The sequence below is a fragment of the Daphnia carinata genome, chromosome 9, assembly GCF_022539665.2.
Source record: "Daphnia carinata strain CSIRO-1 chromosome 9, CSIRO_AGI_Dcar_HiC_V3, whole genome shotgun sequence".
NCBI classification, from domain to species: Eukaryota; Metazoa; Arthropoda; class Branchiopoda; order Diplostraca; family Daphniidae; genus Daphnia; species Daphnia carinata.
Window position 1 is genome coordinate 4,095,228 of NC_081339.1, and position 16,848 is coordinate 4,112,075.

At 39.4% G+C, this 16,848-nt stretch overlaps 3 protein-coding genes and 1 long non-coding RNA gene across 5 annotated transcripts; all 4 read right to left on the bottom strand.

The window, feature by feature from the left end:
- Window positions 1-367: 367 nt before the first annotated feature.
- LOC130688895 (uncharacterized) lies at window positions 368-1,999 on the bottom strand. Its single transcript, XM_057511911.2, has 4 exons — window positions 1,927-1,999; window positions 1,531-1,843; window positions 1,310-1,471; window positions 368-1,206 (listed from the first exon to the last, which is right to left on the bottom strand). The coding sequence occupies exons 2-4, from the start codon at window positions 1,831-1,833 to the stop codon at window positions 1,105-1,107; spliced, it is 567 nt and encodes a 188-aa protein (XP_057367894.1). The 5' UTR covers window positions 1,834-1,843; window positions 1,927-1,999; the 3' UTR covers window positions 368-1,104.
- Window positions 2,000-2,399: 400 nt separating this feature from the next.
- Window positions 2,400-6,937, bottom strand: LOC130688857 (aminopeptidase N-like). Of its 2 annotated transcripts, none has more exons than XM_057511866.2 (15): window positions 6,803-6,937; window positions 5,873-6,741; window positions 5,735-5,769; window positions 5,418-5,538; window positions 5,031-5,354; window positions 4,839-4,961; window positions 4,718-4,778; window positions 4,501-4,654; window positions 4,361-4,442; window positions 4,113-4,293; window positions 3,556-4,050; window positions 3,308-3,486; window positions 2,916-3,230; window positions 2,776-2,854; window positions 2,400-2,703 (listed from the first exon to the last, which is right to left on the bottom strand). In XM_057511866.2, the coding sequence occupies exons 2-15, from the start codon at window positions 6,475-6,477 to the stop codon at window positions 2,515-2,517; spliced, it is 2,943 nt and encodes a 980-aa protein (XP_057367849.1). In that variant the 5' UTR covers window positions 6,478-6,741; window positions 6,803-6,937; the 3' UTR covers window positions 2,400-2,514. The 2 variants fall into 2 exon arrangements, with proteins under 2 accessions (XP_057367849.1, XP_057367850.1); XM_057511867.2 differs by having other exon boundaries at window positions 6,831-6,895.
- A 1,701-nt stretch (window positions 6,938-8,638) lies between these two features.
- On the bottom strand, window positions 8,639-12,684 carry LOC130688858 (thyrotropin-releasing hormone-degrading ectoenzyme-like). The gene is made up of 12 exons (XM_057511868.2): window positions 11,950-12,684; window positions 11,856-11,890; window positions 11,651-11,771; window positions 11,063-11,567; window positions 10,847-11,000; window positions 10,697-10,778; window positions 10,448-10,628; window positions 9,886-10,383; window positions 9,651-9,829; window positions 9,285-9,596; window positions 9,113-9,191; window positions 8,639-9,048 (listed from the first exon to the last, which is right to left on the bottom strand). The coding sequence occupies exons 1-12, from the start codon at window positions 12,504-12,506 to the stop codon at window positions 8,914-8,916; spliced, it is 2,838 nt and encodes a 945-aa protein (XP_057367851.1). The 5' UTR covers window positions 12,507-12,684; the 3' UTR covers window positions 8,639-8,913.
- Window positions 12,685-14,110: 1,426 nt separating this feature from the next.
- LOC130688921 (uncharacterized) lies at window positions 14,111-15,879 on the bottom strand. The gene is made up of 5 exons (XR_009000579.2): window positions 15,813-15,879; window positions 15,580-15,748; window positions 15,389-15,522; window positions 14,580-14,729; window positions 14,111-14,508 (listed from the first exon to the last, which is right to left on the bottom strand). It is a non-coding gene; the product is annotated as an uncharacterized LOC130688921 (long non-coding RNA).
- Between the last annotated feature and the right edge of the window lie 969 nt (window positions 15,880-16,848).

Below are 16,848 nucleotides of genomic sequence, written 5' to 3' on the forward strand. Positions count from 1 at the left end.
AAATTTAACCCAAAACAAATTCAAGAATTTTAATTTCCTGTAACAAACCACATTCGAACGCAACCATAAAAAACCAAGTAAAATACACCTTAGGGTGCACGCAATCGAAAATTTCAATTGGAGTAACGTAACGTACTTACCAACTTTGTCGACGCCTGGCATTAGAATGAAACAGCTGCCATTGCTTGTTGGGTAGTATTTAATTTGTCCGCTAGATGTCTCAGGATTTTGGCGGCACCTAGTGCTTTTTCTTTCAATGCAACTGTTTCAATTCAATAACAGAAAATAAAGTAAAATACACAAAAACAAGAATAGGTACAATACCGAATTTTTAGAAATAACATGTTATTCAATCATCAATGAGAACTGATAATAAAATACTGTATTACGCTTTCCTCTCAGTAATAAATCCTGGCCAAATTTTCATTCATTTGTGGGTGAAATACAGATGTGTTTTCGGCTGCAACTGTCAATGTAATTTAACGTAAAGTTTCTGACTTCACACGTATGATAAGTGTCCACAAATTTACTAATTCCGGCAACTGGCAGAAGAAATTTTACCATCTTCATCAAGGAATTCAATAGCAACAATAAAAGAAATTCGGTTATCAAACTTGTCAATATGCTGTTAGTTGTAGATTACCAGAGAAGCTATTTGTATTTGGGATGGAACATAAGTAAATGAAATAAAATTTTTTTAGTAAATTTAAATACTTTTGCAAGTTGTGGAGCATAAGCCAAAAAACCGCGAACGAAAAACGAACTTATGACTAATTCTATGCTTTAGCTTCCGGGGCTAATATGAATAATAAACTGTCACATTTACAACAATGCCAGAGTGCCGAAACGGACAATATACATCTGGAAAACACTGTTACAGAAAAGAAAGGTACAACTGTACAAGTGCAATACTCTTTAAGCGACTGAGACTATTTGAAACAGTTTTATAAATTCATACACATTTTTTCGAAATATTTATGAATTTTGAAATCAGCATTCTATATATACTGGGTAAAAGATGATTTCCAAATACGTATATTTTATATTTAGGCTAAGAAAATTTAAGCAAATCCCCATGGATTCCTGTAGAAATTTGTCCACCTGCTAAACAGAAATGAAGGTAACTCGGCTGAAGCCAGCTACGTCATGACCAAGAGACGTATCATCTGTGGAAGAATAGGTCCAGCCAACTGTCATTGGTCCAGGCTGTGGTTATATAAACATCCCACAAGATAATTTTTTTTTAAATATTTTAGTTATCTGCTTTATATGTATAATTGTACATATCCTTTAGTATGGTATAACTTACCACAATAGCAATATCTTGGGGATCCCCAGTGTTGAGACTTCTTGCAAAGCGAACAATACTCCATGGCTCCTCATAGGTAGCACTTATCAGTAAAATATCATTGCTATCATCAAAAAGATGTCCATTAGCTGGATCAGGATTTTCTAGATAAATGTGCCTGTCCTGTATATCAACAGTAAAATTATACCATGAGGTAGTTATTTTTATTTGTATTTTAATACCTCGATGTAACCAATCTGAAGTTCGTCGTTGAATCCACCCATGATAACATCGCTGTATGAGCCGGGCTGACCAATCTGACCTTCAGCAAAACTGATCCCCAACCATCCAGTGCAATTCACTTGCATTTCTATTTCAATATCACCTGTACCTTCAAGTACTGTCCAACGTAGAATGAACTGGTTATCAGAATCCAGCACTTTTTCATTTTCCATGACGGTAATGCGAGAGCTTGGTTTCGCCAAACAACCACTGGCCAGCAACACAACCCCCATTATAAAAACTAGTGATTGGGTGTACCTCATTTTCTGTCAACTGAAATATCAAAAGTTAATTTTTCTGGTTTACTGATTAATTAAATGAAATGACATTGAAAATCAACCAAACCATTTTCTTACCACAATCGAACGGCTTTTCGCAACAGATAAGAATAACAGAACTGATCACAACCCAACAAGAACAAATTATTAAATAGCACAAATAAGCACCGTCATTGTGGATTATCCTGCTCACGGGACAGCTTTATCTTACTTACCGTTACATAACAGGTATAAAGGTGAACACGTGATGTTGAAGTTAAGATACTGAAGTTTTATAAAACCCCAACTGGATTTGCATTTATCATACAAAATTAAATCAAGATCATGTATACCTTATCACTGTTGATTACTTATATGCTGAGACACTTTCCAAGTTGAAAAACCAACCACTACAGGCTGATGTGATATGTATGTGATGTATGTATATGGATATGTATGATATGGATGTAATACATGATAAACGAATTTGGTATACAAGAGAAACATCAATATTAATCATTTTTTTGCTTATTTATAAATAAAAATACTTCCTTTTTTCATTCTGAAAATACTCTTACAACCCTCGACATCGGGGGGAGTTAACGGAAGTCATACCAGTGTTGCGGTGGAAGGTATAAAATTCATAACCGTAACCAAATCAACCTAACAACAATATCACAATTTAACTCAGATTACAGAAGTAAAATTTTCTTCCAGGCGAGTCAAATCACTTCCTATACCACCAATTAAAGTGTTATACTTTAGGTGTAGCTTCTGTAACTCAATCTGCCGTATGTTACTGCTGATTGTAGCAACGATGAGATCAATAACTGTGGAACCAAGCTCGTTCGATTTGTCTTCCAGAAATTCGTTCACCTTATTTTTTGCAAAGGCAACAAGTTTTAGAAACATAACATGCTTTAAGTGACTATTAGCTAAAGAACGAACCTTGTCAAGTTCTTGAAGTGAGGAGGAATGCCGCGTGACAGCCACAAGAAGATCTCGCAACCGGGGAGCATTTCGGAAACTACGAGAAATGTTTACTCAAACTAACAATAAAGTAGAATTTCACACAGCCGTTAACTCACTGTTTGTTGAGGAACGCCCAATTCAGCATTACGAACTTCATAGCTAACGCTCGCGCAGAAGGATTCTTCGCAAAACTGTTGAGGATGACTGACGTTTCAATTGGTTCCTGCAAAATCTTTGGAAGAAAAACCCGGGAAAGCAATTGCTTGATGCGATTTGTATCCGTAGTGCAAGCCATTGCTTTTAGAATTTTTTTTTTCTCCAACAATGTGGTAGAAGCACAACGACTTCTGTTCCAGGCATAAGACCATTCCATAGGACCTCCGTTACGTAATGCTGTGCACCAAATATCTTCGAAGTGTTTCTTCATTAAGCTGTTTCGATGGTAATAATCATTACACCAAAAATTGCGGATTCCAGTTTAGTACAGAATAATTAAGATGCAACGTACTTGGATTGCGTTGTCGTCACATTGCCGTTAATGTAGTCACGGAAGAGATCAAGAATATGATCAACACATATTTTGTCCTCACTATGGCAATGAACATCAAGCTGTCCGGAATTATAATTGTTTCTGGACTCGGTATTCTGTGTAGGTACAATGTAAGTCATCATAACCTTAACCATTACCTGTAGGATCATACAGCATTAGTTTAGTTACAGTTCAAATTAAATTAATAATTAATCAAATTAAAATACATCAAGTTTCTCATCATGGATTCCTTGGAGCGCCATCATCTGCTGGATCCGACCAACATGGCCAACTGCCACACTCCGAACAAAGGTCTCCTCATCAGCTCGGCCTAGGTACTCGATCAACCTCATACTAACTTCGTACGGCAGCATTTTGATGTGGCATAAAGTGAAAACATCGTCAATAAGTTGAGCTCGATTCAACGGTGGAATAACCGTATGGTTGCGCATCAGCTGCTCTGATAATAGCTCCCATCCCAGCCGATCATAATTAACACGGTAGTAACCGCTGTATTGAAGATTGACTAAGATCCAGACATTGGTATCGTCAGGACCTTCAATAGCTACGGAAGGAACTTTTGGAGTGAGCCACGCAACTGGTATTCTATCTTCCAGAGAGAATTTCGGATCAGCGCCACTGGTCATTGAGATGGGGACCCACCAAGCAACCGTTTCCGTAAAGTTATCCGTCAAAGGGTTGCTCGAATCAATAAAGGGCGTCTTATAAATGGAAAATACGATGAATTTTCTAGGACATAGGATGTAACTAAATACGCCTCTACCTGTGTAAGCTGGATGGTGCCGTTCGGGTTGCGATCAACTTGAATCAAAGGATAACCTGACTGTTCAGTCCATGTCTTCATAATTCGGCCAATATGTTTGCGGGTAGAAAGAGTGCATGCACGGCGGGACTCTTGGGTGAGAATAGCCCAAAAGTCTGTACTGCTAGCGGCTTTAAATCGGCTGAGTAAGTAAATTAAATCGCTTCAGCAAAATTGAAAGCGACCATTTCATAATCAAATAATCTTACAACTGACTAAAGTAGCGGTGAAGAGCACTCTTGAATGCTTCGTCCCCAACAAATGCTCTAACCATCCTAAAAATCACGGAAGCTACAAAACCCAAGATGGAAAAAAATTACATAAGGTAAACAAGCGTTAATTAATTAACCTTTGGCGTAAGCGAATCCATCAAATTTATGTTCGATGGTTGGCAGGAGTTCAACTGGGTAGTTCAGAGGTATGGATATGTTCAGGGTATCGTGAAACAGCGCTTGTTGGAAGAACAAGACCGTAATGACATCCACTCCCAATTCAGGGGCAATCTAATCAACATTTTAAATTATTAAAAACCAATGAGCAATAACTAGATTGATGAAGAAAAAAACCTCATTGAGAACAATATTCTCAAATAGCGTGGCAAGCCCTTCGTTGAACCAGATATCTGACCTAAAACTCGACTAATTATTAGTTTAATCCAGCACAGAACATATTAGAAAATGAATTTACCACCAACGAGATGTTACTAGGTTACCAAACCACTGATGAGCAATCTCATGAACAATAGTGATTGCAAAAATGGCCTTTTCCATTGGATCACTTGCGTCACTTTCCTGAAGGAGAGTAGATTCGCTAACGTTGGTTGAAAAGAAAATTCATCAATAAATACTAAATTTTACAAATAAAGAATTCATCATTTACCTTTGTACAATTACGCCCCAGTTTTCCATAGCACGAGCCAAATCGTATCCTGGGAGAGACACCATATCTAGCTTTGGAAGTGTATATGGAATCCCGAAATAATTTTCAAGCGTCTCCATAATCGTAGGCACCAAACGGTAGGCCAAATCGAGTTGGCTAAATTTCGGTTTCTCAGTCCATAGTCTGATGGTAATATTCCGCCCATCGGTCGACAGGTAGCTGGTCTCCAAGTACTCGAGTTCGGAAATGACGCAAGCCAGCAAATAGGTAGACATAATTGGTGTCCTTTCAAACGTAGTCCAATCCCAGTCATCAACAGTCTTCCTAGACGTAAAATAATTATCGTTAACATTCTGGCAGTTTTGCTTCCGTATTTCTTTAACTTACAAAGATGTCGACGAATTTAAAGGCATATTTGAGATGGCTCTAAGTTTAGAATCATGACCGAGTGTGAGCTCGATGGTAGCTTTGAATGCGGGCTCGTCGAAACAAGGGAATACCTTACGAGCTAATGACACATGAGAAAACTAAAGATTATGTTTACCACAAAAGAAGGCACACACCAAAAATGTATAAGAATAACGATAGATTTGAATACATGAAAAACAAAAAGAAAAACACAAAGCCAATATGTAGGGCAGTGGAATAGCAAGCTATTCATAGGACTTCCTATACATAATCACTATGTTAGTAAATGAGATCACCATGGGTAGCTTCCAGCTGTGTTGATCCAATCCATCTGATGAGTAAATAATGATACCCCAACAATTCAACATGTAAAAGAAAGGCCGTTCAATTTCCTGTGTAATTTTCGAGGCTCTTGTTTTCTCAAATTAAAGTACCTTTGGCGGCAGCAATTATCTTCTTGTTTTTTCTGGACACGGAAGAATCCAATGTTGTCACCGTCATTTATCTCTCCCAGGTAAAGAATGCCTATACGATAGAATGCACCGACAATCAATTCTTCTTTCAGTATAATTATCATCTGCTCAGTATCTTCGTCCAGGTGAACAGATTGGGCAATGTCTTTGTCGTCTCGATTCTTTGGCTTGTCATCGCTCAACGAATCCAGCGCATCAAGTACGCCGGAGAAGCACATCCTTTCCACGAGCAGTCGAGATCCTTCGTTGTCGGTCACTTCCTCATCGGCATAAACAACCGACTCCACTGGAAGCACTTGTCCGTGGAGAACTATCGCATTGGTAGGTGAGTTGACAGTCACGTTGATCCAAACATGGCCACACAGCCGAGGATTTTCTTCAATAACGGGCAAAAGAGTCAGCTGGTAATGAATCGGAGATATGGCGTCAGGAAGTCGGAAAGGATTTCGGTTTTCCCCGTCACCGTGAGCCGCTTTTGTAACGACTAGTTCCACAAAATAAAAAGCAATTAGTAGAACTTTCCATGTTGAAGGCGACCAACCACAGCTCATTTTCAAACACAGCATGTTGTTACCACAAACACAAAGTTTAGTGCACGTAATACAATTGAATATGTTTGGAACAGTTTAACACTTGTTAAGGGCAGCTAAAAATACAGAATAAATGTACTATGCTTGTGATCAGCATCCACGCCGTGCACGGACTGACGGTTACCATTTTCTCCCTTCAGATGAGGAGCTGGCAGACAGACAAGAATACCTGAGGGGCCTCCTCTCAATTTACGTTGGCAACCGCATTGTACGGAGTTGTGTGATGGCCTCCTGCTTGAACTAATTGTATCACGCTTGTTATCGAGAGCAGGATATTTACGTATATACACAATATAGCTACCAAAAGGAAAGATAAAAACGACACTAACTGACAGTAGCAGACGAATCACTGCCAGCATGTGGGTTACAATGTTCACATGTGGCTTCTCGATCTCGTTGGAATATGGTGGACTATTGCTTGAAGCAAAGAGAAATCAATCGCATTCTGAGCTCACCTGTTCACAACGTGACTACTTTCCTGCCTTAACTCTCACCTCTGACACCTTTGCCATCAATCTCGTCACTGAACTATGTACTGTGCCTTCACGTCTTACGAAAAGGTCGACTGCTTCAAGTGTAAATTGCGTAACGCGAGGTTGCAAATATTCCTACAATTCTCCTGAATAAAATACGGAAAATTAAAAAACAATGTCACTGCAGTACATTATATAACTAATTTGAATTATACTTTTGTTATTGAAAATAAATGGGCGAGAAAGGATGACTTGCATTGAGTTCATTCGTAGTGATAACAATCAGGTTTGGCGGCTTTCAATACTGTTTGGTAAATTGGCTGACTAACTTTCTCTGTCCTGTTACTTTACATTGTGCTCAATTCTGAAGTCATGTTTATGTTTGACGGAACTTTAAGCAGGAAGCTTTGGTAAGTAGGAAAAGAACAAAGCATTAAATGGAAGACGAGGCCAAAAAGGAGCGACGAGTCTCTTTTTATGGTACATCCAAACTTTAGCAGAAGAGGTCGCATGCATAATGTTATCTGTCAAAGGAATTTTACTGTAGTCGTGGACTTTGAATGAACTGCATGGTCTGGCACAAACAATAAGAAAAGTCTATACAGCAACGATAGAAATACTTGTTTTCCTTTTCCATGTATTTAATACGATGGGAATGTTGTACGGTACATCGAAATGGTGTCGGGCGAGCAGCCAACTCAGTTTTCTACAGTGAGAGCATTGTAATGACCAAAGGCTGGATTGGGAATATAGGTTAGATATTTGAATGTGGTTTCCCACAATTTTCAGCATCTCACATTCTGTCATTCGATAGATATGGATAAAATGAGATCAGTCTTTTTAATTTTGTCAGTCGGCCATCAATACAAACAATGGACAGAGCACTTTAGGGCATTGTAACTAGAACGCCAAAAACCGATAGTGTGTCCAATATTCACTTGGCCGTTCGTCCTTTAAGGAAAGCAGACGTCACGTTAACGTCTCTTATGTTAAAACTAATATTGAAAATCGAATACTTTGATGACAAAAGCGTTCTTATTCGTTAGAATAGGTGATGGTACTAACGGTATCTGTACCTTTTCGTGTTATCTGTATCACCGCAGTCACGTTTTCTGTAGAATCCATTCCTCCATGCAACGATGATGACTTGGAAATTTTTTATGTAAAGAAAACGGAAATTTGATTTTTTGACATGCAAGATAATCATCAGTAGATCTGAATGCAAATAAACTTCATGGTTTAAACTTATTATGTTTAATAAACGACTGTGAACGTTAGAAGTCCCCCAGCCACACTAAAAAAAAACCTGCCCAGCATCTTTTTGGGACGCGACTTTGTTTGACTCTGTTGGACGATTAGCTGCACTGCGATGACAAGAATTTTAATAGTGTCACCAAAACATTTCATTCATTAGCGTATTACGCTTCAAAGAATCAAACGACAAGCACGTGATGTTGAGATAAGAAACAAACCTGCAGTGCGGTTTTAAACGAATCCAGTTTGAACGCCGAAAGCTCATCGTACCGCGACCGAAAGAGGCAGCAAACGCCATCTATGTATATGCATCGTTTAGTAAAACAACCTACCGTGAGTTGTGTTAAGACAAATATTTCATATTTCCAATAGCAATGTATGATCTTCCGACATTCACCCCGTAAAAATCGCGGTGTATTTCTTAATGCGGTTTTTGGAGGTTTACTTACGTACCTTAAAATGAGCTGGTAATAGATATTCACCTTCGATTAAACTTACACAGTGCATACACCGATTAGCGAGGAACAATACATTATGTGGTTTCCACAACACTGGGTTACCTTATAATCTGTACAAAATTACGCATTTAGTTACAAGGCCACTGCGCTCCGGATACAATATTACGAAGAAATTGGCATATATCTGTTGTTTAAACACAGATTTAGTTTCTTTCGTTTCTTAATTTTCAGTATTCAACAATTGCTCGTGGGTCATCCGTGGCGAGTTCCAGCCATTCCATATTGTTGTTTATCGCAGCCATAATACGACTGACACCTCCTGATGTCAGCTCCTTTGAATGATTTACAACAAAAGCTTTCACCTGTGCATAAAATCAGATCCACGTCAGGTTGAATACTAATAGAAAAAACAGTAAATAATTAAACCTTCTCCAGCTCCTCGATCGAATACGAATGCTTGGCCATAGCAGTCAGCAATTCAGACATCACGTATGGATTTTTGAAACTAGATTAAGATAATAATTGGGCACAATTGGACCCATCACATTCTGCTTCGAGTTGATAAAAAAAATTGAGTACAAAATAAAACAAAGCTTACTATTTGTCGAGGAAATCCCAATTGGATAAAATGAATGTGACAGCAACTTGACGGACGGACGGATTTTTAACCAATCGCTGCATTATCATCAACGTCTCTTTGGGTCCTTGTTTAATGTTTGGATGTAAAACTCTTGTTAACAATTGTTTGGCGTGGATTGAATCAGTTGTACAGCACATCGCTTTGAGCATCTTCCTCGTTTCAGGTAACATTTGATCACCGTACGAAGTGGTGGTGTTCCACGCAAAGTTCCATTCCGGCTGGCTTCCGTGGCGGACGGCTGCACACCACACAGAATCAGTGTTGGCGGATCTACGATTAAACTATTACTTTAATGAAAACAAGGATTAATATTTTGAAGCTCACCTGTCATCGCGTGGTTGGATAGTTCCATCAATGAAATCACGGAAAAGTAGGAGCGCTTTATTCACGCACTGGTGATCTCCGGAATCGCAATCGCCACGGCCTGGATCACCTGCCGACATTTTTGCCATTCGTGATTTTCGCTCTCGTGTGATAAACGATGACATATTCTTAATCATTTTCTACAAAATAAACACTTTAAAACTATTTTAATTTATGATTTTTTCTTTGGTTATACCTTTTTGTCGGGATTTTGTATGCTGTTCGCAGCTATACCTTCCAAAAATTGAATATGACTTTGGGCCATTCTCCGGATTAGCACGTCGTCGTTCGTATGCGATAGATAACGAATTAATTCAAGTGCTACGTCGTACGAAATAATTTTGGCGTGTCCCATCACGAAAGCATCGTCGACGAGTTGTGATCGTGTGACAAACGGAATGACCGTGTGGTTGCGCATCAATTGTTCAGCGAGAAGGTCCCAATTACGGCGATCGTAGTTGACACGATAGTAGTTGCCAACTTGCGGGTTCACCAACACCCAAGTGTTGTTGCCTATCGTGCCTTGCAACTCCATCGAAGGCTTCCTAGGTGATAACCAGGCAACGGGAAGTCTATCCTTTGGTGAAAACTTTAAATCTTCTCCGTTGGTCATTGAAATGGGGACCCACCACGACACTGAAACGGCCATTGTGGCGTTTTCCTTTGGGGGCGAATCCGAGTTTTTGAATGGCCTCTATGAAAAGAAAAGGTGCGGATTGTGTGTAGTTCTTTATAACGTTTTGATTGATTTCTGTTACCTGGCTGATGTGCATGATTCCGTTTTTGCTGCGGTGAACGTGAATGAGAGGATAGCCCGGCTGTTGTGTCCATGTTTTCATTATTCGGGCAACGTTCATCCGCCCAGAAATGGTATGCGTTCGACGGGCTTCTTGATTGATGAGGTTCCACAGATCTGTGCTATTTGCACTTGCATATTGGCTATTCAAATCCAAAATTAAAATAATCCTAAAATTATTATACAACAAAAAAAAATAAGTAAAACTTGCTATTTGTTAAGATATCTGCGGATGGCAGACTGGAACGCCTCTTCGCCAACAAAGCTCCTAGCCATACGAAAAATCGCAGCACCTATCCAGATAAGATTTATCTTCGTTAAATTCAACAGATCGGTTACGTAGATTTTTTTTGCTACGTACCTTTCGCATAAGCGATGACGTCGAATTTCTCATCGACACTAGGATAACGGCTAGCCGGAGCACTCAAAGCGAATTGAGTGCTTAACAAGTCACTCCTCATGACCTCTTGGAGGAAAACGAGCATCACTGTTTCGTATTCCAAATCGGACGCAACCTGGAAACGGCAGAGGTGTATAATACCAAAGTTGGAAGCCATTATCAGCAGGCAACGTATACCTGTTCCAGAATAGCTGATTCGAACAGGGTCGTGAGTCCTTCGTTCGTCCAAATATCATCCCATGACGTGGAGCTAACGAGGTTGCCGAACCACTGATGAGCTAATTCATGAACGATGGTAGCACCAACTATAGACTTGTCTATATCATCGGTCGTCTCGTCGACCAGTAGATTCATTTCGCTATGAATTATGAGTCCCCAATTTTCCATTGCTTTGCCTTCTTCGTATCCAGGTAAGGCAACCACGTCCAGTTTGGGTAACGAATATGGGACACCCAGGTAATTCTCTAATTTATTCAACGCCTTGGGTATCAAGTTGAGGGCAAAATCCAAATGGCCGAGACGGTGCTGATGCGTCCACAGTCGCACGGCGACGTCCTTTCCACTAATTGAATGATAAGTTGTTTCCACATGGTTGAATTCGGTTAACACGCACGCAAGCAGGTAGGTGGACATTACGGGAGTCGTGTCAAATGTATCCCAAACCCAATTGTCAACGGTAGACCTGTCACATCGAGGCAAGCAGATGGAGCGTTAAGAATAAAACGTTAATGCATTATGTAGATGATTTTGCTGTTTTTCACGTACATGCGTGTAGAAGATTTCAGCGGCATATTGTTGATGGCTTTTAGAGTAAAATGATGTCCAACCATTAGCTGAAAAGTGGCTTTCTGTGCCGGCTCGTCTATGCAAGGGAATAACCTGCGAGCTATTAATTAAACACTCGTTAAACACAAGTTTTCATCAACAACATTTTCCTCGAATAACATTGTTATTTTTTAAAACAAAGTACCGTGAATGGCTTCTAATTGTGTGGCCGCAATCGTCCTGTTAATTTTCAATAAGGTTTGTATCGTTTTTAGGTAATATTTGATTATTTAAATTACCTCTTGCAGCAATCGGATTTATTGCCAACTTCGTAGGTAGCGCGGAAGAATCCTTTATTAGCCTCATAGATGTTGCCGGTATACAACAATCCAATGCGATAATAGGCTCCCTTTTTCAACACTTCTCTTAAGAGAATGCTACTCAACTGCTTCTGGCCGTCCGCGTGATGATCGAGAGCAATGTTGCTGTCGTCTGCGTTCGTATCGTGATAAACAGCGGTAGCGAAGCAGAAATTCTCCACCATTAATCCATCTTCGGATTTAAATTGATTTCCTCTTTCACTCGCGTCCGATGACACCGGCAACACAATCGCTTTGATGATGGTCAGGTCCGACGCGTGAAGAACAATCAAATTCGTTTCAGCACGAGCTTTCACATCGATCCAAACGTGACCGCACAAACGAGGATTGTCTTCCAGGACGGGTAACAATGTTAATCGGTAATGAATCGGAGTAACAATCACCGGTAGTGGTTCTAGATTCTCGTTAGCCATCACCTGGAACACGGTCGTCAACGACCACCAACAGGTAAAAACAATTAGATTTTTGATAGCCATTTTTCTCTGAAAAGACGAAGTATTTCGAAAACTAAGACAATTCAAGCACAATGCTGGAACTATGGTCGTGCTTCGAGATGCGTCGACATGCTAGCGAGGCGCGAGAGCGACTGAGTCCCGAACGGAGCTCGCTTAAGAGTGTCGTAATTTTTTCCCGAAACGGAGAAACAAGAGAGCCATAGAGAGACCGTTTGCACCGTCCTTTATACGTACACAACCGAGCCGCTAACATAAAAGAAAGTATAGCCTACATTCTTGTTATGTCTACATTCTTGTTATGTATGGGACCAATATCAATAAATGTAAGTCAAACTTCGTGAAGTTTAATTTGCTTTCTCCTTCTTTATTTTAAACTTACCAAAGTTTTGCAAGTCGTGAATTTCTCCTACGGCTCATTCTATTTCTCGTATGGGTGGTGTGCTACTCTGTCGTGCAACGTGGTAACATTTCCGTTCGAGGATGTTTCGTCGTTGCGCTCCAGCGCTCGCCGATGGGATCCTCGTCCTTCTGTTCCGGTCTGATCTTCCTCTTCTTTCATTTTTCTATCATCAGGCGCCGCCCGTGTCACACCTGGATGATTTCAGTAAACAAGAGCCTTCGTTCAGTCATCGCTAAATCGGTACTTTTGACAGCAAATTAGCGGAGACAATGGACAGGAAAACAGGACGAAAAACTTAACGAGGATGAAAGTAGAAGGCCAAAGAAGATAAACAGCGTGCAAGAATGTCGTAAACAATCCTTGGAATCCCCGTAGGATGATTACCCTTCAACTCGCGCAAACTCTTTTAGGAAGCCACAGCATAGTCCAGATGTTTGGCGTGAAACGACGACAGGTGCTGCCCCATCTAAAAGAAATGCCATTAAAAAAAGACGTTTAATATCTGTATTATCTGATGACTCCTCTTTTAATTGCTTGAATCTATACATTTCGATAAACATTTCAGTTCGTTTCTTCACTTTGCACAAATTTATCGTCCGAGACGAGGCGGAAAACGAGCATCGAATTCAAAGACGCATTGATTCGTGACATTACTCCCGTTAAAAGAGGAAAACTCTTTCCTTTGCATTTTGCTATTCGATAATGAAGTTTGCACAGTCATGGTTGAGGGAAACAATTTTTGCTAATCAGCTGGATGCTACATCCTCTTTGCGACCTTATGACCCCCTAACCCTACGATGTAAACTTGCTATTAGCTCATCACATGTCACCTGTTGTTTACTGTGAGAAGGTGGGTACAATTCAAAGCTTACATGTAACAAATCAGAAAAAAAAATTATGAAAGGATCAAGGCAGCAATGGAAGTGCCAATATTTATCATGAATGCACTACAGTAGATAACCATAAAGAGAGAAAGCTTCGCTAACGAATGTTTACGCCGATAGTCGTAAAAATTGGAACGATTGAACTGTTTCGAATTCGTTTCTATCTTTGAAAAATAAAATATCCAATTAAGTTCACGTGATTTTTTTTATCGTTGGGAACGGTGTCAAACAGCAAATGTGAAATAGGCTACAGAAAAAAAACTTTCTTGACATCAGATGTTCACTAAAGGGTGTCCAAAAAGCTATTACGTAAATCCCCATAAATGTGGGCCGTTCCCATTTTCGTTTTTTCTCTCAACCGACCGAATTTTTTGGGGGCTTTTCTTTAAGAACTTCACGCTTCAGTTAAAAGATGTACGTTTTGTCCAACTAGATCTCACTTAAGATAGGGATGTAACAAACAAAGGAGGCGTATCGCTGTGTGACTAGTGTTTTTTAGAATGTCAGTTTAGAAAACACAATTCTAGACAAATGGACGTTACCTTTGGGTTAACGTAAACGAAGAGCAAACTGAACACGAGAAGAGAACTTATTTTTCTTTAGGTCTCTGACCTAAACAGCTATTTCATGCTGGACTTGTGAGCTTCAAAACTGTGTTGGACTACTATGCAGCCGCTTTTCTTTTGTGTCGCTTTTCAATAGGTCCTGCAGGAAGCCTCGGGTAGGGTAAGCATATTTTCTAACAAACAAAACACAAACGAAAAATGGTTACCTTTTTTTTTTTTTTTTAGTTTTTCTTGCCGACTCTACCTCCAATTAGCTACACTTGAAAATGTGAGAAGGTAAGGCTGTTAGTGGATTTAATTCGAATCCGCCCAGATGTCTCCTTTGATTTGAGTACATCTCTTGCATGCATAATCTTCGGTCTAACAGCACCAACTCCTCCTTGATGAATCTTTCCTGGTTTACCAAAAGCAAACATTAGACATTTGAAAGTTAGTTCTGCATGGCTGACATGACAATATTTCGTACGTGTACAGAGAAATGAATTCGCTTTTCTTGTTAATTATACAAAGAACTTAAATAACAATGCGTCATATTAATCGCTCATGATTCATCGCTGTGCGTGAATCAAATATTTGGCCCATTCGCGATTTACATTGAGCACTGACTGAATGACATGGAAATTTATATTTTCGATCTGCCGTCATTAAACCAACCCAAAAATGGTACTGAAAGGGAACTCTTTAACGGAATGCCCAAACTCGGTAACGTCAGCCTGCGAGTTTGTGCGTGAATTTTCGTTTGGCACGCAAAAGAACACATTTTTTCCCCCCTTATTTTCGAAATTGGAGACCCTTCTTGTTGTTATTGAAGGCCGGCATTAATATCTTAGACCCTTTTAAAAAAGAAGACTTTGTGAGATAGTGCAACATCATTTGTCCGAAAGAGAGAACAGGTAACCGTGTCAAAGAAAGAACAATCTCCCTTGTTTTTCTAGGGCAGTAGGATTATTATAGCTTATAATTTTTCAGGTAGAAACTGTGTTGCTGCACAGAAGACATTAGAGTGGTTCAACTTGAGACTGTAAAAACAGATTTTTTATGTTCCGGACTTACTCTAAATGTCTGGATGTTACACCGGCTACAGAAGATCCCGGCCGCATTAGCGCCATTTATGATGCATTTACCAATCAAATCGATCATGTTTAATGTTTATTTTGTGTTCCGCTTTCCTTGAGTGCCACCTACAGCTATGAAAATTGGGCTAATACAGGCCTTTCGTTAACTGAAGACGCTCTTGACATTACCTTAATTGTGTGGAGTGATCCAGGTTTCAAAAATCCCATTTGAATACGTCTGAAGATGTTATTTTGGGTGGCAATCCAATGTGCTTTTCCCTTATGGAGGATAAAATAATCTAAGACCTCCATACTTGTAAAGAAAAAATCTCGGAGTCACGGGAACCCACAAGGTAAACTGCAAATATCATTGCAGAAATCAATAAAACGTCCAGTGTACCCACACGTTTTGAGGTTAATACATTTTGACCATAAAAGTAGAGTTGTTTTCCGTTGACGCACGTTCGCAATGACGCAACAGTCGCCAACTTTGAGTATAGATACATCACACGATAAAAGCATTTTTTACCGACATTTTGGTAATAAAACTTACCAATCAAACAAGTGATGTTAATATTTCTTTATGGTGCAATCCGTCACGCACTCGTCTAGTGCTCATCGTAAAAATAAAAAATGCCCCGTGTTGTTTAGCCTTTTGGTTTAGAATCTGATGCTGTTTTGCAAATGTTTAAAAATAAAAGGTTTTTTTCATTAAAAAAAAAATAATGGTTAGCTTGTGCCGTCTCGCACACTAGTGATTTTCGCGACAAGCATTGCCAACATGAAGCCTTATTTCAACGCAAATTTTCACGAACGTTGGCTGGATAAACTATAACGGACGAACAGCAAAAGCTACTACGAATTTACTCTTTTCTTTCTGGCGTCCTTGCCAAAATGGAAGCAATAAAAATATTGAAAATTTCTTTAAGAAATTTCCATCATTGTTCTAAAAGTTCCGTTATCAAGTGTTCCTTCTTGTAAAGTCCTCAGACCGATTCGTCCATAGTAGAATGATTGTTCTACAACATGAATAAAACCAGAGACGTTTGCAATATCGAGAAATGTTAAATTTAAATCTCGGCATATGGACGTGGTTTTAAATCCCGTTATAGATCTGAAAACCTTGGGGCACCATGATCCTGTTTTTTTTTTTAAATAACAAAAAAATTGTATACCTATTATTATGCGGAAGAAAATGCTGCAGGGTTGTACGACAGTTAAAGACGAGGCAAATCATTCTTCTTTTCCATAGGGCAGAGTTGTCCGTTTTCACTTCGTGAATAAATCGATAATCACGCCATTTTCTGTTCTGATTTTCATGGCTTTCTTCTGGAAATAAAATTGGTGATAAAGGTAAATGTCAGACACGCCGGAATACTATGCCCAAGAAATTCGTTCCATTTCACGAGAATCACCAGGAAAGGAAACATCTTAAAACGTCTTGAATAAAACCTAGTC

What these genes read in the sequence shown, in the direction of transcription:
- LOC130688895 (XM_057511911.2), bottom strand. Translation starts at nt 1,833, where the DNA reads ATGAGGTACACCCAATCACTAGTTTTTATAATGGGGGTTGTGTTGCTG. An exon ending in TTCAGATTGGTTACATCGAG is followed by an intron (nt 1,472 to 1,530) that starts GTATTAAAATAC and finishes GTTGATATACAG; the next exon opens with GACAGGCACATTTATCTAGA. An exon ending in CCCAAGATATTGCTATTGTG is followed by an intron (nt 1,207 to 1,309) that starts GTAAGTTATACC and finishes ATATAACCACAG; the next exon opens with CCTGGACCAATGACAGTTGG.
- LOC130688857 (XM_057511866.2), bottom strand. Translation starts at nt 6,477, where the DNA reads ATGCTGTGTTTGAAAATGAGCTGTGGTTGGTCGCCTTCAACATGGAAA. An exon ending in TGGATTCGCTTACGCCAAAG is followed by an intron (nt 4,443 to 4,500) that starts GTTAATTAATTA and finishes TGGGTTTTGTAG; the next exon opens with CTTCCGTGATTTTTAGGATG. An exon ending in TGGGCGTTCCTCAACAAACA is followed by an intron (nt 2,855 to 2,915) that starts GTGAGTTAACGG and finishes CATTTCTCGTAG; the next exon opens with TTTCCGAAATGCTCCCCGGT.
- LOC130688858 (XM_057511868.2), bottom strand. Translation starts at nt 12,506, where the DNA reads ATGGCTATCAAAAATCTAATTGTTTTTACCTGTTGGTGGTCGTTGACG. An exon ending in CGCAGATATCTTAACAAATA is followed by an intron (nt 10,629 to 10,696) that starts GCAAGTTTTACT and finishes GGATTTGAATAG; the next exon opens with CCAATATGCAAGTGCAAATA. An exon ending in ATCCAACCACGCGATGACAG is followed by an intron (nt 9,597 to 9,650) that starts GTGAGCTTCAAA and finishes GTTTAATCGTAG; the next exon opens with ATCCGCCAACACTGATTCTG.